The sequence below is a fragment of the Heterocephalus glaber genome, unplaced genomic scaffold (genome assembly GCF_053883595.1).
Source record: "Heterocephalus glaber isolate CG9 unplaced genomic scaffold, H.glaber_assembly_v1.0 deba00000738, whole genome shotgun sequence".
NCBI classification, from domain to species: domain Eukaryota; kingdom Metazoa; phylum Chordata; class Mammalia; order Rodentia; family Bathyergidae; genus Heterocephalus; species Heterocephalus glaber.
Window position 1 is genome coordinate 10,619,030 of NW_028258161.1, and position 26,966 is coordinate 10,645,995.

The window sequence follows — 26,966 nt, forward strand, 5'->3', positions numbered from 1 at the left end:
GAGACCCCCACCTCCTAATAATTCAGCTGTGAACTCACCGTGAATTCATCCATTGATGAGGTCCATGCCCTCATGATCCCATCACCTTCCAAAAGTCCCACGTCTGACCCCATGAGCTTTTGGGAGGACATTTTATACATAAACCATAATATTCCAACCTGTCCCCTAAAGGCTCATTACCATCTCATTAGGAAAAAGCATTCAGTCCATTTGAGTTGCTAAAATGTCAGCAATTCCAGCATTTCTCAAAGTCCGAGATCAGAGTCTCTTCAGATACTCAAGGGAGACTCTGAACCCTTAAACCTCTGTAAAACTCAAGTAGCAAGTTGCATACTCACAACGTACACAGGCACAAGGTAAGCATTTCCATTCTCAGAGGGAAGAATAAGGACAAGAAAGTTGTAGGAACAAACAAAATTTAAACCCCGCAGGGCAAACATTAAATCCTGTAGCTCCATGTACAGCATCTAGGGTACATGCTCCAGAGGCCTTGGGCAGCACTGCCTCTTGCTTTGCTGGTTGCTCCCCCACATGATCCATGATCACTGTCTTGGGCTGGCTCTGTTCACTGTCTGCAGCTTTCCTTGACAGATGTTCCATGTTTCTGGCATAGTTGGCTTCCTGGGGTTTTCATTGAAGCTTTGGCTTCACTCCCATAGCTTCACACATTAACCTCTCAGGGACTTCTGGCAGGGATTCTGAGCCTGTCACACATTGCTTGACCTCCAATGCCTTGCTTTAAAATCTGAGTAGAAACCCCTATGACCCTACATGTTAGTTACTTTTCTTGTTGCTGAGACAAAATACCTGACACCCAAAGTTGAAAGGGAAAAGGTTTATTTAGCTCACAGTTTGTAGAGGTTTCAGTCAGTTCATAATCGGCTGGCTCCAAGGCAGGGTGGCACATGGCAGAGGGGCAACAGTTCATGGCAGCGGGAGACAGCAAAAGCAACAAGAGACCTAGCAGTGTCTTTTTGCCCCTTTTATCTTATCCAGACTACATAGGGTGGGCAGCACTCACACCCTTAATCCTAGTGCCCTTGAGCCTAACATTGTACCACGAATCAATCCCAGCATCATACACTCTAGATCAAGCCACCTCTGAAAAAGCCTATGACCACATGAGGCTTTGGGGGGACATCTAGACACAAACCATAACACCCTACAATTCTTGTATCTCATATGCCTGCAAAACCAGCATCACATGGATGATGCCAAGGTCTACCACCAGCTCAAGAAGTAGCTTGGCCCCCTTGGACCATGGCTGCAGTGGCTCTGAATGCTTAAATGGCTGAGTATTGTTGTATGAATACCAGGGAATCAGTTCCCCAGGTGGCCCTTCTTGAGTGGAGGCTAAGGGACTTTGTTCTCAAATGAAGAACCCTTGAGCCTGCACTAGATGAAGTCTTGCTGATTTCAGAGATGCTGTCAAGGTTTCTTCTTGTCCCAGTGTGAAGTAGTTGGTTACTTTGTAATGGTTATAATCACTTCACTCTCCACCTTCTTTAGCCCTGACTTTACATGTGCTTCATTTCTGGCCAAACTTTAAGTTTTTCAAATATTTCTTATTTTTCCTTTGTTCCCAATTCTCTAAATCTAGGTAAAAGCAGCCAGCAGTACCCATGCCACAGGCTGAACATTGGCCTGCCTTGAAATTTCCTCTGCCAGATCGATTAGTTCCTCACCTTTAAGCTCACCTCCCACAAAGACTCAGTACATGGACAAAATGTGGAGAAGTTCCTTGCCAGAATGTGATTCAAATGGCCTCTAGTCCAATTTTAGTAGAGTTCTGTTCCCATCTAAACCTTCTAAATACAGTCTGTGTAGTCTGCACTCATTCTGATCTTCTGAGCTCATACCAGAACTGTCCATCAAGCCTTGCTTATGGCCTTCTAAGGCTTCTGTGGCCCAGTTCTCCAAACTTTTCCAAACTCTTGCCACAAAATGGTTCCAAATGCTTCTGAACCCATGTGCAGGTATAATCATACCAACAATCCTGCTTCTCTGCTCTCAGTCTTCTGTTTTAATCACCTTTCCATTGTTGTGACCAAAATACCTGACATGCACAATTTAAAGGAGAAAAGCTTTTATTTTGGCTCATGATTTCAGAGGTTTCAGTCCATGGTTAGCTGGCTCCAAGGCAGAAACATCATGAGAGAAGGTCATGGGGGAGGAAGGCTGTCCACCTCATGGAAGCTGGGAAGCAGAGTGAGCAAGAAAGAGCCAGATGGAGAAGCTGTACCCTTCCAAGGCACGTCCCCAGTGACCTACTTCATCTAACTAGCACATTTAACTATGAATTCATCAATGGATTATTCTTGGATGAAGTTAGTACCATTTATCCAATCACATTCTAAAAGCCCCACCTCTGAACACATTAACCTTATGGGAACATTTTTGATACAAACCATGACAACCAGTGAATTCCAGAAGTATTCTAGCCTGGTTTTCCTGGTCTGTCGAATCTGCTCACATTGGCTGTGGCTCATCTGGGATCATTGTCTTACTGGGAAAGTTAAGTCAGTCCTCGTTCCTCAAATCACTTTTCAGTGTCTGCTAGGCTGCATTGGGTCTGTCATATAAGTGCCTGTTGGGCAAATCTGAGACACATGTGGTGGATTGCATCTCAGTTCATTTCTTAAGGCCTTTGCAGAGGTGCCTGGGGGTTCATCACACTTGTGCACGGCGTAGGGAACAGGTGTGGAGACTGAGTTCCACCAAATGGCCAACGCTGGCCACTGCTCCACTCTACAACTTTGACATGGGGCCTTGTCATAGTCTGGGTGAAGCCCAAGATGAGAGGGGAAAATACAGTGGGAAAATTCATCACGTTGGAGGTCATTTGATGCACTTGAATCCCTTTCACACTCTGGCTGTTATTAGTTGCTGTCCACAATCCTCATGTTGTTTTCTGTACACTGCCCAGAGTTTGGCTGTGTGCCCTGGGCATGTGGGATCTAGTGAATGTTCCCCACCAAAGTGCTGCCCGGCTCCCCAAAGCAGTCATGTCCCCTCACAGACACAGCGTGGCCTGGCTTCATGACTGTACATTAGTCAGTCTCCCCAGAATCTGGGCAGTAGATTCCCAGTCAGTTTCAGAGGATCACTGGGTCAGAGACTCTCAGGGAATCATCCGAGCTACATTTTGAGGTAAAATAATATTCCCAGATATATACCAGATATAAACACATACATACATACATACATACATATAGTCATTCCATTCTCAGCCAAGTATCACAGAATGACCTGAGGTATTTTGGCTTTTTGCGCTACACAAATACTGGCTGTCTAGATTGACCATCAGCAGGCAAAAACTCATCTGGCTGAAACCTTGAGCAAACAGGTTAATTTAGGACCTGTGTTATCAAGCCTTCTTCGTTGACTGCTCTTTCTGTCTGCTGCTGGCAGCTCCTAATTTTCTGAGCCCTGATTCTGGGAGGATATTTCTCCTTCACCTCCCAACAGGAGCACTCTCCTCAGGGCGCTCCTAAGCGGGATGCTAAGTGTTGCTTCTTCCAAGGGGCACAGGCAGTGTAGGGTCATCTTTCTTTTCCCATGTCCTCTTCCCCACTGATGTTTTCTCATTCTTTGCTGTTTTCTGGGCCTTGAGTAAATAATTAACCTAAATTACTTCAGGGCCGGGGTTTTAGCTCAGTGGTGCCGCCGCCTGCCTCACAAGTGCAAGGTCCTGAGTTCGATCCCTGGTACCGAACAAACAAAACAAAACAAAAAACTAGATTACTTCAGTACCAACCCAAATCTGTCTTTTTGCTTCTTCTTACTGCTTAGCAGGTTTCTCCACTGCTCCAGTCCAGTTGGAGTGTCTCACAGCCTTCTGTCCCTGACTCCTTCCTTCCCACCAGTCCTCCCAGAATTTGTTTCTCAAGGGGGTCCTGTCCTTCTCTGTGACGTATTATAACAATAATAAAGCCAATGCACATTTTATTGCCTGCGGTCCCCACCCCACTGCGACTGTGCAGTAAATACGTTTGTATAGTCATTTTATAGGTGGAAAAATGGGAGCACAGAGCGAAGTCAGTAACTTGTCCGAGATCCCACAGCTGCTGGGCTGTGCAGCTGATTCAGACTCATGCAGTAGAAGACCGGGACCCTCTTTTCCTACCTCACTGGGGGATGCACTTTCAAGCTGTGATATCAAGGCTGTGCCTGCTAGATGTAAATGTAGGTACATTTCCTTTTCCTCTTTGATTTAGGACCCATCCATCCAGTTTCCACGATGAACCCCTCATTTTGTGAAAGCTCAGATCCGAGTGTACAAAAGCACCCACTGCTCACCTGCTCCCACCCCTTCCCTGCAGGCTGGTTTAGCAGCTCGCTGGGATCTCCCTCCCCTTCCTCCACATTTGTGCTGCACGGTCTGCTCTGGGCACGGCCCCTTGCTCTACACGTAACTGCTGTTTCACTGCCCCTTCCTTCAAAACTCACCAGTGAATTCCCGAAGTATTCTAGGCTGGTTTTCCTGGTCTGTCCCTCCCAGCCCGTCCGGGGTAACTCTGCCAGCCAGCGGGGAAGCGTCTGAGCTTGACCTCACCACGAACTCTGTCTTCATAGTGGAGAATTGTCCCTGAAGAGTCTTGATAGCCACAGCCAGAGGCAGCCTCAGAAAACGCACCGAGGCAGGTGCCCCTGCCCTCCCTGTCTGGTCTCCAGCCCCTGCTCTGGGCTTCTCAGATGTCGCGTGTGTCCCAGTCACCTGGCCCCTTGTTCTTGTGCACTTGCTGAGCCGGGGCCTGGACAGGGCCCAGTGCTCGTCCCAGCTCCGAAGGCTTCAGTGCTGCCATCTCAGCCTCTGGGGCCGTGATGGCGAACCTTTGAGAGCTTTCAGTGATAACAAATGGCGCCGCCACTGCCCCAGGGATTGCGTCGCGCTTCCTCGTGATGGGGGCCACAGGGTTAGTGCCGGGTACGCAGGGAGAATTCGCACTGCTGCTGTGCGAATGGGTTCTGCTTCCGCGGCTGGTGGCTGTGAACTGATTGAAGGTTACTCTGACTTTCTCCTTTGTTTAGCTTCCCACTTGAGCTCTTTGTTTTCTCGGGCCTGTGTTTTAATGATGGTTAAAAACTTAGGTTTTGTCCTAATCTGCTGTTCGGGATTTGCTCAGTGACATTTTAGGTTTGATTTATCTGTTTTTGTCAATGGATTTATTATTATTTTTAGCCTTACTCTGAAAATCCTACAGGAAAAATAACTTCAACAGGAACTCTTCAGTCCCTAACCTTCTGTTTCCCCATTTTGGAGAAGTTGCTGATATAATGCAATATTTTTAGGTTGATTACAACAGCATTATAACAGAACAGACTTAATGGAGACTATTAGTCGTATTCTTCTTGTCGTGTCAGAATGTGTATTACACCTCGGGGAGTGGTGTCTTGTGTCTCCCTGTGAAGAGCACAGAGAGGACATGATGTGAACATGTTCTGTCAGTACAGACTTGTTAGCAGTCTTTCTGCTTAGGGAAGGATTCGCAAACTCACCGAAATCAAGGACAGCTGGCCGGGTGGGCGTAGGCATCTCAGTCCTTGGTACTGCGGCCTGAACACGAGTGTGTCCTTCCTCTCCCTCTTCCCGGTGGCCTTCTGCATGGAATGGCCACCGCAGTGAGGGCTGGGCCAGCCCAGCGGGGTTTATACTCCGGTTCTCCGAAGCATTTCCTGTCACGCTTTCTTCTGTGCAGTCGCTGCTCAGCCAACCTGTCTGCATGTGCTAGATCACAAGTAGGCTTTGTTGTTCCGAAAAAATCCCAGTCTCTATGTGCTGTGAGGTAGGGTCATGTTGAAGGAAAGAAACAAGACTCTGGGGCGAGAGGGCAGCACCCCAATTCTGCTGTACCCCTCTGTGGTCCTGTCACAGCTGAACCAGGTGCATTCACCCCAGGCCTCAGTTTCCCCATCTGAAAGGTGGAGATAATAAAATACTCCTTTCTAGGTTTGTTTCAGGGTTAAACAAAATAATCTTTGCAGGGACTTTGACCTAATTTCTAGCAGCTAATAAGATTTTAAGAAAAAGTCATTCTTATATATTATCTTAAAATACCAGTGAGATCAACATGGCATGTTCAATATGAGTAGGCACTTGCTGATTTTGAACTTCAGTGTTCAAAATACTTGTAAGTTAGATAATTTAGCAGCTTAGTCTGAAAAAGGTAGTCAGGCATTGGACACACATTCTGGAAATTGTAGATTTCTCCTGAATTAACTGTTTACTTTTCATAATTGTTAAAAAAAATTTATTTCGGGTATATTTCCTTGATTCCAGCAGCACATATAGGAAGACAGAAAGGCTGTCAATACTGTGGTCTTCCTCCAGTTCAATTGTCTCTACTTGGTGGTTTCAAACCCAGTAGGAGAGAGAGTTCCCTTGGAACTGTTGGATAGGTGTTTCTACTTGGGGAGGTACAGGGATTTATTTTTGGTATTATTACCATAATGTTATATGAGTTTTATTCTTGAATCTAATATTCAAGAAATAAATAGCCCAAGTTGTTACCATGCCAAAAATATGGCAATAGAGAACTTAGAACATTGATCAGAAGTACTAAGTTTTCCTTTTATTATGTAAATGTGTTAATCGTGAGTCCCATTTTAGCCGCTAAAAGATCTCCATTGACATTTTCTGTTAAATTCCCTTCTTCATTTAAAATATTTTCTAAAAAGTATGTTAAAATGGAATGTCAGGCACATAGTACATTCTTTTGCATGACAAGCTTTGCCTTTAGTGAAACCTGATTTTATTTTTTCAAAGTAAAGCACGTAATGAAGTCAAATAATATGGGTGGGGCACAGGGCAAGCGCAGAAAGCAAGCGTTGGTATTAGAACACTGCTAAAGCATTTTTTGTGGCTTAAGCCAAAATGAAAGTAAAAATTCATCTTGTGGATATTCAGACAATTTGTGACTTGTTCTGTCTGCTTATGACGCATAAGAGCAAACTGACGATAAATCTCTCTGTATATTTCACAGTTCTAATTTAAGCATTAAGTTCTCTTCTGCCTTCTTTTGTGCTGAATCTTATATGCTTCCTGAAGAGGTGGTTTGAGTAAACAGACATTTATGAGACTGTCATCGTTTTTCCATAAAATTAGAGCATAACACAAAGTTTCCCACATAAAGAAAGCAGAGAAGAAGGAACTCACTTGAAACCAAATGTGAATGTTGACTTGTCTCTTAGGATTTCCATTGCTTTTGGTGAACTTTGATTGAAGGGTTGTAGGAATTAGTCTGCTCTGGAGAATTGTATCTAGATAACTATAAAATCAAAAATCAAATTTATGAGTGTGTGATAGATTTAAAATTGTCATCCTTGTGTGGAAGAGGCAAATGCTGTCTTTATGAGACTCACAGTTGGCTTTTTACGCCCTTGGTGTATCTTAAATATTTATAGGCAGACTTAATGTCTGGGCATAAATCACAATTCTGTTCACTCCGCTGATTGCTTTGGACTGTGTGCTGCCAAGTTGTATTCTGAATACAGGAGTTTATTAGTGAACAACATGAACATTTTTGCCTATAATCTGTTTTCATCCTAATGGGAGAAGATAGATTGAAAACATTCATAATAAATAAATAAGGCCACTTGTGGGTAAAGGGTGCTAAGTGCAGCACGAAAGAAAAGGGGCATGGGTTCAGGAGAATTGAGTTTGGGGCCAGGAGAAGATGGCTGTTGGACCAAGGGTCATCATAGCCCTGCTGAGAAGATTCCCACAGAAGTTACCCGTCCCCTTCTGCTTAGCTGAGGGAGATGTGCCTGATTATATTTTGACCTTTTAATTTTACTGCACTCTTGTCATAGCTCAAGATAAAAGAGACAAGTACTTAAGTCTGAAGTATAGGGCAACAGTTGCTTTAGAACAAAGGACTCTTTCGACAGACTTTCCACTTCCCTTTTGGTTTTTTCTTCCCCTTTCCCTTTCCCTTCCTTTTCATGACATTAGCATTGCAAATTGATCCTTCATTAATAACCTTTTTCTTCCCTTGTGAAAGCCACACAGGAAGGAAAATCTGAACCTCTGTCATGGTGTGTTATGAACTGCTAAGTAGCTGTACTTTTTACACAGTTTGCTTCCCAGGGGACTTTAAACTTAGTTTTATAAACAGATTTGTCACTCTCAAGCACAAAAATCCAGCCACCCACTCATGTGATCATTCTATGATTATGGGTCAAATAAAATAGCCTGGTTGTTTTTATTTTGTGCCTAGAGCAGCAAAATAGTACTGCCACAATATGATAAATAGACTTTTTATAACATGTGTCTGATCCAAGGATACCTAGAGGTTTCATTTGATTTACCTTGTAATAAACCAAATGAGTAAGTATTTTTTCAGGTCAAAAACCCAGTTTGTGTATTTATTGCAGTCCCTAGTACTTTGGATATTTTTCTCTGGATAGTAAAAGGAACAAATCTGGCCCATATTACAAAAATGTCTGCAGGGATCATAGAAGAGTGTTTGTGTTAAGCAGTACAGGTACTGAAAGTGAGCATGTTTTGTTTTTGGTACCAGGGATCAAACTGGGGACCTTGCACTTGCGAGGCAGGCTCCGGAACCACTGAGCTAAAATCCCCAGCCCTGAAAGTGAACATGTAACGAAAGCTACATCCATGGCAGTAGCTTTCTGGGTAATATGCTATTTTTATGTGTGTGCCAAAATCTACAGAAATCAGTAGAAAATAGGAGTAGGACTATGTCGTGATTACCCTTTCATGTGTAAGGTACCCCCATCCATAGTGAAATTATTAAATTCAATTTGACACTCATCAGCTTTAAGAAAAACTATACCTAAATTCTGTCAGACATTTACATATAAAAATTACTTTATGGCCATCCTTTGTGGACTATATAAGTGTCTTCTTAAAAATATATGCTACATTTCATTGCTTTCAATAAAATTATTTCCACAATAGTAATACAGTATTTTGTTCCCCCAGTTAGGGGGAAATTTTTCAAATAAAATCATTTCTACTGACCTTGGCATATGTAAATGCATATTCCATGAACCTGCTTCAAGTGAGCTCTTTATATGTGTTAGATTAAAGATATCACATAAGGCCCAACCCGAATGTGGTCAAAATTGAAGGGTATCACAGTGGAGATGGTAAACTTTTTCCTGGTTTTTTCCCCAGATTTAAAATAAATTATTGGTTTTTCGTTTTGTTTGATTTGGGTAGGAGATGAAATAAGAAAATGCTAGTTACTTGGCGAAGTATCTCACAGTCTAGGAAGCCCTCCAGAGCTGAGACCTCCTAAAGAAACATTAAATTCATGCCACTCCTTTTAGTCCTGTGTTTCCTGAGCAGGGTGGGGACAAGGCGGGCCAGGAGCCTCTGTTTATGTTCAAGTATTTTGTTCACTTGCTTTGAGTCTGCTCCATCTGTACACAGAAGCTAGTTCCATTGTGATACCATTTATATTTCTTGTTTATTGTCTATTTATTTTAACAAGTACGTTTTAGAACTCACCAAACCTTTTGTCTCCTTAGGCTAGATAAAATACATAAGCCTTTATCTAGTGCCATCATATTGTTGACAGTTAATCAGTGCTCATCGTTTTCCTCTCTCCCTGGGAGATCTCATCTCTCCCTGCAGTCTTGGATTTTACCTTGGTGGGAATACATTCCCAAAGGGAGCCTAGCTCTGTCCTTTCTAGTACATTACAGTCCTTGTCTGAGTGTAGGGAGCTGGACTTCCTCTCCTTAAATGCATGGCATCTACAGTAGGTTCATCACCGTGTCCCCTGCTTTTCCCTGTCTTAAGATAGAGAGCCAAATTCAAGTGTGAGCTCCACCAAATTCTCAGTTACCTTCATGAGCACACCACCTAACCGTCACATCGAGATGTTTTAGGTACAAATGCTTTTTAACTCCCACTTCTTTGGTTCATTCAATGAAGAGCTTAACTTCCACAATGGCCTAATTATTGTATGTGATTTAGATAAATAATACTAGTCGCCAGGGTGTAGCCCTATGGCAGAGTGCCTGCCTAGCATGTGAGAGACCCTGGCTTTCATCCCAGGGCTACAAAAAATAAATTAATAAATAAGTTACCTAATGAGTGGCTATGATTTACCAGCTGTGAAACAGGTGGTGAATTGATCCCCGGTACCAAAAAAAAAGAAAAGAAAGAAACAGGTGGTGAACACGGTTAGACAACATTCTTGTTTTCATAAACCTCAGTCTTTTAGAGGATCAAGACAAATGAACAGGCAGTTATAATATAGTGTGATGAGTCCCTAGAAAATGGAAGTACAAGAAACACATGAAATTCGTGCCTAACCCAAACTTGCTATACCAGGGAAGCCTCCTTTAGGGTGTATCCTAACTGAATCCTAAACAAGAAGTGAGAATTAGACAGGTGAAGAGAAGACAGGAATGTTCTTGGAAAAGCAAACTGTGCGGTGAGGATGTGCCATGAAGGAGAATCTGTCACATTGCAGGCAGCAGAAGATTCCTGTACGGTGCAAAGTGAGGAGGTTAGGGCTCCAAGTGCAATCTGTATGAACTCATCACAGAATGTGCCTGTGATTCTGTACGCAGTGCAGAAAGAACGAGTCTCCTGGTGGGAGGGGGCCAGTGTTTTGAAGGGTGCCCCTTGTGGACGTTGATGCTACCCCAAGGTTATGGCAGGAATTGAGGTGAGGGAATGACAGGAACAGGTGCTAGTCTTTGAGCCATGGTTCTCGCCAGGGCGGCACTGCCCATTAGGACCATTTGGACCATTTATGAGGTTACTTCCTTCTTTCTTTTTCTTTTTTATGTACAAATGGCCCAGGGCCCGGCAGTGTAGGCTTGCCATTTCTGTGGAACAAGGACCTGACCTGCATCCTATAAGCCCTCCAAATGTTGGGCCAAACCTTCAGGAACTGAAAAGCTAACTTCGTATGCGGAGAGGTTTCAAGATGAGAGAGCTTTCTGCAACCCTGACTCATACTGAAATTCAGATTGTTTCATTCTAAATTACATTCTGTCTTCCACATATTATTGTTAGGGAAATACATGAATTTGAAAGGGGTAACGGTATGTGTCTATCAGTTCCACTTCAGCATATCAGTGGGGTGTTATGGAGTATTTATCATAAAAGAAAGAGTTGAGAGCCACTATCTTACAGAACAAGGGACAGTTGCCGAGAATTGGTATCTGACAGTAGGTGGGGCAAGGTGGTGGTGAATGATCCCAGGGGAACAGGTGCTTTCACCTAGAAGTGCGGAACCTAGAAGCAGCAGCAGAGGAGAAAACCACCGTCCCAAATGCCTGCCTCTTCATCTTTGTTCAGACTCCTCCCTCCTCCCAGAATCTCCACCCTACTCTCCATCCACCTTTATCACATCTGGCATTGAGCCTGAGGCTTTTTGAAGATTGCTTTGACCCACCTGGGCTGGAAGAAGAGACGGCGGGTGAGGGGATGGGCAGTCAGTACCTGGGCTCTGTGCTAGGCATGGAGCCTGTGTTCTCATCTGTTCCTCCCAAGAAGGAGAGCGTTACCATGCTTAGTATGAGAATGGCATCTGGTCAGGCTCCAGGCCTTCACTTTGTCCAGTGTCACAGGAGCAGGAACAGCAAGTGGAAGCCTGGCTCAGGACAGGCAGCCCTGTATTCCGTGTTCTGTCCATTGGACCACGCAGTCCTTCCGTAGAGCCTCATGGCAGAGTTGAGCAACACTGTGAGGTGGAGAAAGAATGACGGCTATTTGGAGCTTCAGCCTTTCCCACTTCAGATTTCAGCCTCATATTTGAAACCATTCTTTGTCCTTTGGGCCCCAGTATCTTAATCAACCAGTTATTTTCTTTGAAAACAGATTGCATTTATCATCTTTTATTACCATACCATTACCACATGCCCTACTCCTCATGGGTATGCCGTACTTAAATGGGTAAGGTCTGTGCCCATTTCTAGTCCTAAGGAGCACCTGAAAATACACAGTGTAGAAGGCTCCAACAAAGGTAACTATGGTTTTGCAAATTTAAAATGTGTAATTTGAATTTGCATCCAAAATATGGTCAAAGTCAAAGATTTTCTTTCATAAAGATGTAAAACTCTAAAATTGAAATTATTCTCTAGACTGTGTAATTCTTTTGGGGGGAGTGTACATAATTTTTAAGCTCTTGTGTGTATCAGTATTTGTTAATATTTTCAGATATGATTATGTTCCATTTAAAACATTTCAACACGCCTGCCTCACAAGCTCAAGGACCTGGGTTGATCCCCGGTACCACCAAAAAAAATAAATAAATGAAAGAATGAAAGCAAGCAAGCAAGCATTTCTGACATTTTTGAGGGATTTAAATTTTAAAAGTAAAAAAGCAACAAAAGAAGCTGGGTGTGGTCACACATGCCTGTAATCCCAGTACTCAGGAGGCTGAGGCAGACGAATCGCTACAAGTTTGAGGCCAGCTTGGGCCACGTAGTGACTCAAGGCCAGCCTGAACTACGCAACAAGCCCTGTCTCAAAAAAACAAAAAACCAACAAAAATTCTAGCTGTTTTTTTTAAAAATCTACAACTTAAATAGATATAACCACTTTACTTGGAGTGCAAGATTGGACCCCTGTTCTCAGTCCGCCTTAGGGATTCATCTCCATTGCAGCAGTATTAAACTGATGTACTGTTTGGTAATGAAGTTCTGCTCTCCTGTTTTTCAGGTCCTGTTGGAGTCGGGCTCAATGAACTGAAGCGGAAGCTGCTGATCAGTGATACACAGCATTATGGTGTGACGGTGCCCCGTGAGTTTTGAACTATTCAGTGCTCCTCTGATCCGACCAGTAACAGTTGACTCCATGCTTACCAAGCACGAGTAGTGCTAGATGGGGTTCTGAGTCCTCACCTTCCTGCCTCCCTCAACCCTGTGAAGTCTATGCAGGACACTGTCCACATTTTACAGAGGAGCAAACTGAGGCACCAGAGTTTAAGGGATTTGCTCTTGACTACACAGATCATTGGCAGGGTCTCTGTTAACTGCAGCTTCTCTACTTTCAGATTTTTATGATGAATTTTAGTACATGGATGACATCAACTTACTATTTACAGATTTCCTCAGAAGTAAAAGTCTCACTATGCTATTTTGTAAAATAAGTGCTAATGTTTTCCAGTTTTTCATCAGTTTTACAAGTAGAAGGACCAAACCACAGCGAGCTAAAGCAGGCTTTGCATAACACGAACTTTGCTTAATTACCTTTTCTCTGTAGTAATTGGCAGGTATGTTAAATGGCTTTTCATGGCTCTGTAGTCCAAACACGGTAGGCTTCTTTTCAGTTCACAGAATTAGACCTATTTTTATGTAAGTGGTTTTCATAGGCATTCTTACAAATGAAACATGATGCTTGAAACATTTTGATCTCCAGAATAAATGCCATTTGACTACTTAATATGTTGATGTTAGAAAGCTGTCTAAAAGGCTAAATTGAAATGTTGGCATTTTCAAGTGGTTTTAGTACTGTTTTTTTAAAAAAATCACTTGTATATTGCCTTCAGCAATGTTCTGTAGTTTTGGAAGAGATCAACTTCATTTTAAAATTATAGTTTTCTTTTACCTCAGGTTACTTCTTGTTACTACATTTTCCCAAATTATTGTTTATAATCATTTTCAGCTATAAGCTACAGGACTGGTGGTTTCCACCAAAAGAGATGAAAGTAAAGGAAAATGTGGAATTACAGTTTCTTTAATTCAGTTTTTTTAAACAAAAGTTGAATTGCGATATACAGGTAATCCAAAAAATTTACAAATTCAAGTTATGCCTACAGATGAATACTTACAGAAGAAACCTAGAAATTTCTGCAAAGCCAGATTGCAAAAGGAAAAATAAATGTATTAATTTCCTACTATATATTCATTTCCTTTTTTCATCCTTTTTTTTTCTTTTTTGTTACCGGCGATTGAACTGTGGTCCTTGCGCTTGTGCAACAGGCAGCGAAACCACTGAGCTAAATCCCCGGCCCTTTTCATCTTAATTTATGCAACACTACCAACATCAGTATAAGATGGCTGATATTTTCTCCGTTTCATAGAGAAGGAAACAGAAAGAGTATTCTGACGTACTCAGAGATCCTCGGATGACAGTTGCACTTGAATTTGAAACTAGGTTTTATGATACCATTTCTTAGATTCTTCCTCTTGTGTACCACTAGGAATCCTTTCAAACTACAGATTCTTTATTGAATCTAGTGAGCAGCAAAACTGATTTCTTTTGAAGATGATAAATATTAATAAGGCTATCTATCAAATATAACCTTCTACGATAGTTTTAGCATTAATGAAGGTCCTAGAACAAGGTGCTTTGGCCTCAGTTTACCCAACTACTAAGGTAGTATTTGCTTCTGAAGTTATTAGAAAAGTTGACAATATCCAGAAAGGATTAAACTCTGTAAAGAAGTCCTGAGAATAGTTATTTATACCATGATTTGCTTTGAAACAGGTATTAATGTCAAACAATTCTGAGATAGCAATGTTTTCTAGACTTGCCTGCTAAATAAGAACTTTGTTGGGTTTTTAGGAAAATATGCTCAAGACTCTGTATTTATAGCAAGCATCTGAGGTGATTCATAGTATCAGACACATTTAGAAAATACAACCAGAGCATCAATTCAGGGTGATTTAATTAGTTCAAGAAGGACATATCTTAAGAGAAATTCTGGAATTTTCAGTTTTTTTCTTTGTGAAATACTTTGGACAGAGTCTGGAATATTGGATAAAAATTACTGCTTTGATTGTACTACTACTCTATTTGATATTTCATTCCATAGTTCTCCTTTCTGAAACAAAATATCCACCGTAGAAACAGATGTCAACCAATGGAACTCTTGCACGTTATTTGAAGGGAGTATAAATTAACATTTTGGAAAACTGAGTAGCCATATCTACTAAAGCTATATAAACACACACCATGTGATCCAGCTGTTCCACTCCTGGTTATAAACCCAACAGAACAGCATGTGTTTGTTTACCAATAAGCCATGTACTCAGGTATTCTTAAAAGCATTACTCACAAGAGCTCAAAATTAGAACAACTCCAGTGCTCATCAGCAGTAGAATGAATGAATAAATTAGGATGTATTATGATACATTCGCACAGTTGAATACTAGAAGTGTATATTATGAGTACTTTTACAGTTACAGAAAAGCAATTGTAATATGTACTCTTTTACTCATTCTGTAAATCTCTGCCATTTAATTGGTCTATGTTGACTATAAGCATAGACTGAATTGTGAAAATTAATTTAAACAATGATTTTATTATTTTCTGTTTGTCTTTTCTGTGTTTCATTTTCTTCTGCCTTCTTTTGGATTTTCTGAATGGTTTTTAGTATTTCATTTTAATCTACCTCTCAACTCTCAACTCTCTGGTTTGTATGTCTTTGCATTAATTTTTTAGTGGTTGCTCTATGGATTGCTGTATGCATAGCTAACCATTTAAAGATTATTCCTGCCTTAATGTTTATTGCAGTTAGTGAGTGTATTTTTATTTATTGAAAACTCTTTCAGACGATACAACTTTTACTTTAAAACATAAATATTTTGATGAATTTAAGAGGAAAAAAAAGACTTTATATTTACTCAACTACTTATTCTTCATTTCTGAAGATACAAGTTTTTTACTTATCATTTCTCTTCACCCTAAAAATACTCTTGAGTAGGGCCAGGGATTTAGCTCAGTGGTTTTGCTGCCTGCTGTGCAAGCGCAAGGACCTGAGTTCGATCCCCGGTACCAGAAAAAAAAAATACTCTTGAGTATTTCTTTTTAAAATATATTTTGAAAAAAAAAAGAAAAGAAAAAAAGAATAAGATATATATATATATATTTTGTATTTTTATATTATTGTTTATTAGGGCATTTTAGCTATACAGAAAATGGGTTTTATTTTGGTATATTTCCTCAAATATTTCTTTTAGAACAAATCTTCTGGGAAATTTATATTAGTTTTTCCTTATGTGAGAATGTTTTTATCTTGTCTATCTTCCTGAAAGGTATTTTGGTTAATAGGTCTTTTCTTTCAGTACCTTAAAGATATTAATTCGTTAATTTCTTGTTTTTATGACCTATGGCAGGAAATGTATGATAATTTAAATCTTCCCCTTATATGTACTGTATTTCTTCTAGTTGATAAACTTTTTATATATCTTTGGCTTTTACTATTTGATTATTATGTACCTAGGCATGGTTTTTTAGTGAATTTAACCTGTTGAGATTTGCTGAGCTTCTGAAATCTCTAAGTTTATTTCTTTCACTAATTTTGGAAGCATAGAGGTTATTATTTCTTCAGATATATTTTTTCTGCCCAATTCCTTTTTTCGGTTCCATCACCCCAGTCATACATATGGTAGACATTTCCATATTTCCACTCAGCTCTCTGGATTTTTATTTATATTTTTGAAATCTTTGTCCTCTTTTATTTTCCACATTATATAATTTTTTATTGATTTGTCTTCAAGTTCACTGATACTTTTCTCTTGTCTACATTCTGCTACCAAGCCCATGAGATACTGCATTTTTTTCAGTTCTAAACTTTCTACTTTGTTTTTAGAGTGTCTGTTTTTCTGTTAAATATTCATATTTTCATTCAATTCAAGCATCTTTTTCTTTACTTTATGAAACATAGTTCTAAGAGTTGCTTTAAAGCCTGTTGTAATTCTAACTTTGGGTCATTCAGGGTTTCCAGCTGTTATTTTTCTTCAGGAGAATTGGTTATATTTCCTTTGTTGTTTTATGTTGAATACTTTTGGATGGTGTTCCAGATATTATGAATGTCATGTATTAATTCTAGGTCCCATCATAATGCTCTGGGGAATGTTGATGTCTTTAGCAGGTAATGAGCCAGTTTATGCTTGGACCCTGAGCTCTCTTTCCCTACATTGCTGCATTGGATGGGGTCTGTCCCAGCTCAAGGATTCGCCTGTGCATAGTTCAAATCTCAGCTCAGTTCTCTAATGCCTTTTTTAATTGGTTTGAGTGTGTTCCATGCTCATTTTTTAAGGATTAGGCCGAGATTTGTGTATTTGATCTCAATTCCTTTCTTAGAATACTTGTAGTTTTTTAATTTTTGTTTTCTGTTTTTTTTAATTTGGAGACACCGTCAGCTAATACTTGTGTACTCTCATCTCAGTTCGCTTCCAAGTTAAGAACTGAAACCTTTGCTGTGCTAGTTTGAATCTGAACTGCTAATATAAGGGGAAGCGGTCATTGTTCTTAGACTAATGTTGGTTCACGCACAGATTTAAAGTGTTTCTTTCTCTGGATTTCTCCCTCCTGGATTCTTACCACACATTTCAATACTGAGGAGCTTTGTTCATCCCTGGTTCTTTTCACCAAAAAGTCCGGGCTTCTATTGGAGGTTGTCAGTGTGTTCCACCCTGCTTGGTGCCTCTGATGGTCCCTGCCCTTGCTGCAGAGCTAAGAGGAAGACAGAGTTAAATTCTCTCCCACACAGGTTGACTCCCTCCACAGTCTACCCATTTGCCCTGTGTTCACAGTGCTCAGACGGCGTTTTTGGGGTTCCGAGTTATAGTTAGTCAGCAGGAGCAGTGGGCTGTGGTGGTTTTGCAGTTGGTCAGCTTTGGTGCTGAAATTCTTGCCCATCTGCTCCTGCCCTACTCCTCAGCGCTCCCTGAGAACACAGGTGACAGTCCTCAGTGGGAAATAAGTTTACCCAAAGGGAGCTCCACAGGAGACAGAGGCCTCTGCCTCACATCCTGCCCTGTTGAGGCATGCAAGCTTTTATCTCCGGGAAGAGGGAAGGGTACAGTGAGACAGTGGACAGAGAACATTTCCTAGGCATTCTGTGCTCCTCCCCACCTGGAGGAAACTACACCTGACCAGATGTCCTGACGACCTGCCCACCCCTTCAGAGACCTAGTTTGTCCTTTTCTGTCCATTTATTGGGCTGATGAGAGGAGGGGTAGAGGTTTTTACCTTCAACCTGAGGAATTTTGGAAAAGCAGATTCTCCCCAAAGAAAAAAGTCTTAATTTTAAAGATCCGTTTTACTCTCTTGGTTACATTGTTACTGTTGTTGTCAAGTAATCCATCCCATTTACTAACGAATAATTTGCCACCTCACTTACTAAGAAATAATTAGGCAAAATTACTGAAAGTGTGGAAATTAAATTATATTCTAATAAGATGCTATTAAAATACATTCAGTAACTTCCTTTATTTCAGAGAACAAAATATTGATGGCAGACTACCATGTCCATGTGAGAAAGACAGCAGAATAATTTCAGTTTACCTAGTGGACAATAGACTTGCTTCAAAGAATAAAGATCAATAAAGATAATGAGCATATGATTTACAAAAGAAAGGAATTCTACTTTAAGGGTTTACAATGCCACTTGTATTTAATTATATTAAAGAGGCTTCAAACACAGTACAGTTGAATTTAAATCTGTCTTCCAATTTTAATAACAATGGAAAACCTGTATATATGACACTTTAACATATTTTATTAGATTATTTACCTTTGCACAAGTTTTTAAATCCTGTGTAAGAAAACTGCTTCAAATACACTTGAAGGGTTCTTTTTATAATATTTTCTTTAAGATGGCTAATGTAGTTTTTTTCTAAATTGTTTTTTATTAAATCACAGACACTACCAGAGCGAGAAGAAGCCAGGAGAGTGATGGTGTTGAATATATTTTCATTTCCAAGCACTTGTTTGAGACAGATGTACAAAATAACAAGTATGTGGTGGAAGTTTTATGTAACTATTGTTTTCTAAGCATGTGCCTGTACATTCAGTTTTAGATGACTTAGGGTTCTTCTCCCTTTAAAAATTATTTTAATTGTCATCATATCTGAAATGCATAAAAGTGATAAACTCAGTAGTTGTTACCAGTGTTTGCCTCTATTTTTAAAGAAGCTGTAGATAATTACATTTCTGTGACATTAAGTGTTCACAGTAGTGGTGAACCTGTAACAGACGTGCTGACCTTTTGTTATCATTGAATGCTCTGAAAGGTTTGCCCTCACTGGTTTAGGAAATGTTTTGCAGCCTGTCTTTGGTAATGTCTTATTGTAACTTCTCTCCAGCCCATTCATTTAATCTTCACCTTTAAGTGGTAGAATTTTATTTTGAAAACCAGTGGGTGACTATGTAATGTATTTCTGGATCTCTTTCATACACATACATCTCATTCTCACACTGCCACTTCATTAATTGGGAGAAGCTCTTATCCTGGATGTACTGTCTCCTCTAGCTAGCTCTTAAGTTTCCCCTCCAGTTTCCCATATGCTTAAGCACGAATATTTTAGGGTATCAGCAGCAATGTGTGTTTAATGCAGGATCGTGGGATTTTGTAGGAACATCGAAATGCTTTCTTTGTGCTTGGTGCAGTGATGGTGTTTTTATAGCACATAATTGGCTGTGCTGGTCCCATCGGCCACCGCCTAGCTCCTGGTACTCTGAAGCCGAGCGTGCTTGCTCTGTAGTGTGTAGTGAGATGTCAGTAGTTTCTATCGTTTCCCTGCTTCACTGCTTCATTGCCTTGCGTTACTTCTGAGAAAGGGGGAGATGGAAAACATTAGGGTTCCATTGGGCTACAGTACTTTTTTTTCCCGTCTTAAGTGTAATACAAGCAGGTGTTACTGATTTGAACATGTGGGATAGAAGAATTTTTAAAAATTGACATGCTGAAGTACTTGCCCTATTTTATTAAACACAGTAATAAAAAATTACATGTTCAGCCCAAATACTTTTTACCTTTGGTTGTTTTTTTTTTTTTTTTGGGTACTGGGGATCAAACTCAGGACCTTGCACTTTCGAGGTAGGCGCAGCACCACTGAGCTAAATCCCCGGCCCTTATCTTTGAATTATATCCTGCCACCTATAATTTTTTAAATTCCCACATGATTCTGATGCATCTCACATTTTCTGCAGGTTCATCGAATATGGCGAATATAAAAACAACTACTATGGCACAAGTATAGATTCAATTAGATCTGTCCTGGCTAAAAACAAAGTTTGTCTGTTGGACGTTCAGCCTCATGTAAGTAAACAGAGAACTACCCAGTACCCTGGGGACCCATGGAATCTACTGCACTCCCTTTAAGCATTTCAGTTTGAGATAGAGAAATCTAAAGTGTATCCATGTCAGTATAATTTGAAATATCTTTGATGAAAAAAAGTGCCCATTATATTAAGAAAAAGCCCCAAGACCCATAACTCTTGTTTGTATTCAGTCAGGTTCAGTGACTCTTAGATACTTCTCTATTTTTCATAATTTAAAAAATACATTGTTATATGCGTAGTATATTTGATGTGTTATGTATTCTACATGTTAGTATGTGTATAATACATTTGATGTATTACATATTAAGTGTTTGTCATTTTTACCAGTGGACATTTTTATTCTCAGTCCTCTTTCTTTGATTTTAGCCACCTTTCTTTGATTTTAGCCCCAAATGTATTCTAGCAGTAGAGAACTCCACGGGGGTGTGGGGCATTGGCCAGGACTTGTTGGATGAGAGCTCTGAGACAGCTGTCAGGTAGAGCTGTGCCGCCACCCCTGGAGCTCCTATGAGCATCTGACTGAGGACGCCTTGTCTTACCATCTACTGTCCAGTTGGTGCCCAACACATAGCATCTTCCTGGTCCTTGGGGCCACAGATTCTCCTCCACTGTTGGGGTAACCTGGGCTGCACCAACTCCAGATGCCAGAAAGATCTGTAGGAGCTCTCGCACCTCTGAGGGAGTGTGAATCTGGAGGCAGCAGTGAATGGGAAGGCCCTGCTGAGCAGAAGTGCTCTGCTCAGGTTCTGGGTTGGTTCCCACCTCCCTCCCCCTAAGCTCTCACCCTTCTGTCAGCCACCTTGACCATGAATGGGTCCAGAGGCCGAGTGCGCAGTCCATAAGACCCTTGGGAAGGTGCGGGCAGGATCTACAGAGAGCAAGAGCATCCCGTTCTAGGCCCTCCAAGGGGCAGGAGGAAAGAGAAGGACCCCTGCTTGACACCGGAGAGAGGCCTATGGGATGATGAGGAGACTTCCGTGGGCAAGAGGTTGATTTCATCACATTCTTTAGGTGTTTGATCTAAAAATGAGTTTCATGGTATTTGTATCTGCTTGTGCTCAATATTGATGATGGTATATTTCAAATCATTTTAAAATACAAGTTATATTCTCCAGCTTCTTTTAAGGTCTTTGTTACCTTTACTTGTCAAAAACTGATTGAACAATAACCCTAATGAATTTTCTCCTCAGAAAAAAAACTTAAAAATGCATTAGGTTATGAAAAATGAGAAAACTTCTTTTCTTTCTAATAGACTGTGAAGCATTTAAGGACACTCGAATTTAAGCCCTATGTGATATTTATAAAGCCTCCATCGATAGAGCGTTTGAGAGAGACAAGAAAAAATGCAAAGATTATTTCAAGTAGAGATGACCAGGGTGCTGTGAAGCCCTTTACAGTGAGTACAATGACACTTGGTGATGATGCATAAAGTATTGTTATTGCATATGCACGCTGTGGCTACTCAGGGACCCTATTGAAGATGAAGTTGTGAACCAAAAACCTGTAGAAGGTAGAATTGCATTTAAGTACATATATTTTGTTTTGAAAATTAACTCAATCTTGAATGAAGCTACAAAATCTGCATTAATTTACATCTCAAGTTTATGTAATCTTTATGTGACATATGCAAAGTGTACATTGCAGACTGTACAGTACTGGTGTCTGTTGTCTACTTCTCCATGGTGGGTACACATATTGTGAACAACTGCATTCTAATTCCTTTTTGTGCTTCTGTGAGTGGATTTTCATATTAAGTTGACAATACTGTTTTATACTAATATATATATTAATATATATAATATGTTATATATATATATTATTCTCTAGGCCAGACATTTATATAAAAGCTAAATTGCAGATTACCTTTATTTTAAAGCTTAAAATCCCTGAATCAATTACTGTTAATTATTAATAGTCTAAATGAAAACTGTAAGAATGCTTGGTCTCCTGAAATCAGCAATTGTGTTTAGCATAACAAAAAGAAAAAAGCACCATTTGGGGCATAGGACTAGTGTGCTAATATTATTATTCAGTGGCATTTGTATTTCTTGAGAGTATTAATTGGAACTGGTGACTTTGCATGTTAATGCTCATGGCTTCTGGCAAGGCCTTTCATTGTTTTTGTTTTCAGTCTTCTCAAGATAGTGGATTCTACTTTGAATCAAAGATAATAAACAAGTTAAATGTGAAGATCATTTTTTCTCTTCTTAATTAGCTTATGTTTATTCTTAGTATTAATCTGTAAACTTAATTGTAGTTGCAAAGTAATAGATCATATTTTTGATTCTTAGTATTTGATCTTTTTTCTAAAATGCTCACAATATATATTTATGTTGAGTAGATGCTGTTGTGTGATATAGTTACGAAAAGCTCTTGATTAATGCTAAAAATTTTGTTATGAAATCATGTGACACTGAAATACGGACTCAAATTATCTCTGTATGTTTTAATGTGAAGAGTTATCATTATTTATAGTTTTAAAGGCTTCTCCGTGAAGGAATAAATGATAACATATCTTTGGCTTATTCACGTTTATATATATCCTTACATAATCTTGAGTTTTATAGCCAGCTAAAATATCTCCTGGTGTCGAAATGTAGCCACAAAGGGCTCCTGAAGCTCTTCTACTGAGCCAGAGGAGAGACATGGTAACTAGCCTTTCCTAATGTTTTCAAGTCTAAAAACATAGTTTGTGTTATAAATTCTTTCCTATGCATAAGCACAAACGGTGCCACCGTCAAAGCACCAGGGTAAATTATTCTTTCTTTCCCTCTGCTAGCTATGTTAATACCAACACGTTCCTGTTCAGTGGCTAACTGTCCTGTTAAGGCAGGAGTTTTGACTCCTCTCAGATTTTAGTGACAAGCGAATCAGTGAGATAGGACTAGAAGTTAGGGCTTCTGAAGAACTAGTGGTTTAAAAAGATGACTTATTTCTGGCTGAGTTGTAAGCTGAACACAAGAACAGTGTTAGATAAACCTGCTATGAAGTGTGCTTTCATTGACGTGAAGGGATAGAACTGCCTGGTTAACCACTTTTTAAATAATATTTCCTTTTTATAGGAGGAAGACTTTCAAGAAATGATTAAATCTGCACAGATAATGGAAAGTCAATATGGTCATCTTTTTGACAAAATTATAATAAATGATGATCTCACTGAGGCATTCAATGAGCTAAAAACAACTTTTGACAAATTAGAGACTGAGACCCATTGGATACCAGTGAGCTGGTTACATTCATAACTAAGAGGAATTTTCATAGAAGTCTTTTTTATAGAGTGCATGTTTAAATCAGTTGCCATTTTGGTGGTAGGGTTTTTTTAAATCTGTATCACTGTCATAGATGTACATTCTCGGTCAAAATCGGATGCCAGTTCTGTTTGTATCTTTTTACAGCCTTACTGGGAACACAACGTGTGACTCTAAGTTCTAAAAATCAAAATTTGCACATCCTGTGTTCTAAACAAAATCTTGTGGTTGTCTTTAATATAGTTCTGTGTTGTGAGGTTGAATTTTTAAAAGTGATGTAGCTAGAGACATCCAAGTTCTGCGCTTCACCTTGCCTCAGCTGTGGCTGCACCCATCTGTCCAGTCTGCACAGTGGAAGGTGAAGGTAACTCAGCACCTTGAGCAGCTCCAGACAGACAAGTAAGTCACTCTGCCACTTCCAGGTGAGTCATCACAGATCTCACTGGCCTGGCTGTTAGATGGAGACCTCGTACTATTCAAAAAGTTCAAATGTTTTCTTACCTCTACAAAATATGTTCACAATGTGTGCATTTAAAATTTTTTAAAGTGTAACTTAACATTCATCTTGAGTGAGTAGTCTTCATATTATAATATTACAGCTTGAGAAGTCCCAGTGAGCATATATCATGACTGAACACATATTTAATAAGGGAAAACAAACTTTTCTTGGATGGAGGTCTCACTGTGTTATCCAAGCTGGCCTAAAACTGAGATCCTCCTGCCTCAGCTTCCCAAGTAACGAGATGATAGGTGTGCACCACTGCACCCATCTGGGAAAAGTCTTTTAGGAGCTGTTATGAATGTAACTAAAAACCTTTCCTTGTGATATAAAAATGGTGTTAGCTTAGGACAGGAAATGTTTACAAAGGACATTTTTATATATAAGTCCTCAAGACACTTGTGTATTCACTAAAAGCATTTTGTTTTTAAGCTAGCTTTAGTTTTTCCCACTAAATTATAATGTGATCCTACCCTAAAATACATAAAACATTTTATGTGGTATTAATGATACAGTTAAGGAAAACGTGATCAATTTTTTAAATTGGTGCAGTTGATCACCATACATTTAAATTGTGCTAAGATGTGTTTTAGAAAACTTTTTATGTAGCATTAACATCTTTGTCAACAAGGTCGTTCTTAACACTGGTCAGATACCATCCCAACCTTGCCATTATAAAGAAGTTCCTGAAGGAGACTTTGATTGTAAATATTTAGATAGTATTGCTCATTTTTCTTGAATACTGCTGGTCTTGAATAAGTGAACTATACAGTTCAAAATAGTACAGATGTCCACATTTCCCATAAGGGAATGTGCCCTGCCATTCTTGCATGCAGTAAGATCCTGCTTATCGAAAAAATTATTGCATGTGTGACTTTCATAGAAAAAATTATTTTTTGCTGCTTTTAAAGACTTTAGATGTCATGTTTAAAGAACATAGAATGTAGGGAAATTTTATATATTTATGAACTATTTGAAAGGCATATTTTTTTAATTATGAAATGGGGCTACTCATAAAAAATTGATTGTATATAGAGATGATATAATTTAAAATAGTTTTATAAATTAAGGTCAACATTCCATGTAAATATTTGACCATCACACAGACAGATCCCTAAGTGTTTTATGTGCACTACTCATTTGGTAGCATTCTCCACTGGATTCCTTACGTGTAGAACAGAAACAGAAACTACTCCAATAGCCCTGATTACTCACTCACATCAAAATAGATAGATAATCAGACTAAATTACCTAACAACACAATCCAAATGTGTCCTAAGTTTGTTAATTAAATAGCAAGCCACTCAGTTTAGAAACAGTAAAAGTGAGGAGGAGGTTACCAGATCTCATACGAAGCCATGCTCTGAGGTTGTGTGGCTGGTCTACAACAAGTACAAGCCATAAGTAGTGGGTTTGGTAGACTGTTCCATGCTTTGAACATTGACTGGAATTCCCAATAAAGTAAGAGTTCCTTGTACAAAGAATGGTGGGAAATGTATAACAATACTGGCAATTCTCTGCCTAATTTGGGCAGCTCACATTCGTTACTCTCAAATATTTACATAGATTTTTTTTTCTTCACTTCAGATAACCACCTCAGTTCTTTAATTTGCATGTAGCGATAGTGTAGATGGTAGAAACTGGGTCTTTTTAGGTGGTGGTGGTGATGATGGGTATGTTACAAAAATGCAGTTGTCCAGACCTCTTTCTCTTTTTAAAATCAGAACTGAATAATATTTTTAAAATAATGAAAGGAATTTTGAGAAATGGAATGGTAACATAGCCTTACACATGCTTTTTCTTGATGCTTAAAAAGAGATTCGATTACAATTTAATAAGACAGGGCCAACTCCAGGGCTTGCTGTTAACTGTAGTGAAAGCCCTTGGTCCTCTGCTTTCTGCACCTGCAGTGCCCCCTCACCAAGGAGGAAAGCACTGTGCCCCACTGAGCAGCCTGGTCCCAGACAGTGTCAGCCGCTACTGGACAGAAGAGGGAGGATTGAGGTTTCCAGTGTATACATATGCTTGAATATAGATTAAAATACACATATTTGAAATACATATATATGCATTCATTCCACAACCAAGAAGGAAATTCTGTGCCCCCAAAATTGACAAATCAGATTTGGTTACAAGTAAAAAGGTAAAACTGAAATATAATTTTCACTATACTTTTACTGATTCAATGTTTCTATCTTGGTATCTTTAAGGCTGACATTCCTGGCATTGTGTAATGATTGAATGTATCTAAATTGTAATCATTTAAAATTGACAAACATGTAAACTGCTCAGACTTATAAAACTGTGTTGTGAAAATCTTCCTGAAGATACAGATTTTTATTATTTATTTTCTTTTGGGACTAGGAAGGATTTATAAATAAATGAAATGGAAAATCTTTGATCTTAATAAAGTATCTTCAATCAATGTGTATACTTGCAAGTTGTTTTTATATTTCAGTATTCTAATATACTATTGTTATGCTCTATTCTGTTACAGTTTCCCATGATAGGACAAGTTCTTTTTTCTACTACAGTATTAAATGACTTATTTGAACTTCCCATACCTAAAATTAAATTTTACATATCTTTTTCAAACAGTGTTTTCATGGCGCTTGTTGGAGAGGTAGAATTCACACGTCTGTTTCTTAGCCGTGAGTAGCAGCAGTCTGTAGATGCAGAATAGAGTGGGATGGTGGTCCAGGACCTTTCATGATAGGTGTCTCTCCCTCCCCACCTGCTGTTCCCCTCCCTGTCATTCTCTTTCTGACCCAGTTATGCAGAACTTAACTTGTTCACTGATGCCTGTGAGAATTAACTGTCTTGTGCTCTTACAGACAAACCAATTAATATTGGCCTTGCTCCAGTAGTTAAGCCAGTTAGCTCCAGTTCTGCTTCCACAGAAAGACTGTACAAAGTACCATTTAAGGCTTTGGGATCTGAAATCAGAATTCTTGAGTTCAAGTTCCAATTTTGTCTGACATCACCTTTGCAATGGAGTGGGGAAAATACATTGAATGTCTCTAGTCTTCATTTTCTCATCAGGAAAATATGGATAATAACAATGATTACCTCATCGGACTGTTTTAGGCATAAAATGACAGAATCCATGTAAAGTTCTTAGAATAAAATATGGGATAGAAGCACCCAATAATTATGAGTGCGTCTTTTATAATCATCATTATCACATCACACAATTTAAAAATCAGTATGC

General features: G+C 39.5%; 1 protein-coding gene across 4 annotated transcripts in view; it reads left to right on the top strand.

The window, feature by feature from the left end:
* Mpp7 (MAGUK p55 scaffold protein 7) overlaps positions 1 to 26,184 on the top strand; it is a 206,088-nt gene extending 179,904 nt beyond the window's left edge. For all 4 annotated transcript variants that reach the window (XM_087206965.1, XM_087206967.1, XM_087206964.1 and 1 more), the window contains 5 exons: positions 12,653 to 12,733; positions 18,587 to 18,680; positions 19,877 to 19,985; positions 21,261 to 21,404; positions 23,071 to 26,184. In XM_087206965.1, the coding sequence (XP_087063091.1) occupies positions 12,653 to 12,733; positions 18,587 to 18,680; positions 19,877 to 19,985; positions 21,261 to 21,404; positions 23,071 to 23,250 (608 nt within the window). In that variant the 3' untranslated portion in view covers positions 23,251 to 26,184. The remainder of the gene's footprint in view (positions 1 to 12,652; positions 12,734 to 18,586; positions 18,681 to 19,876; positions 19,986 to 21,260; positions 21,405 to 23,070) is intronic.
* Positions 26,185 to 26,966: the final 782 nt, after the last annotated feature.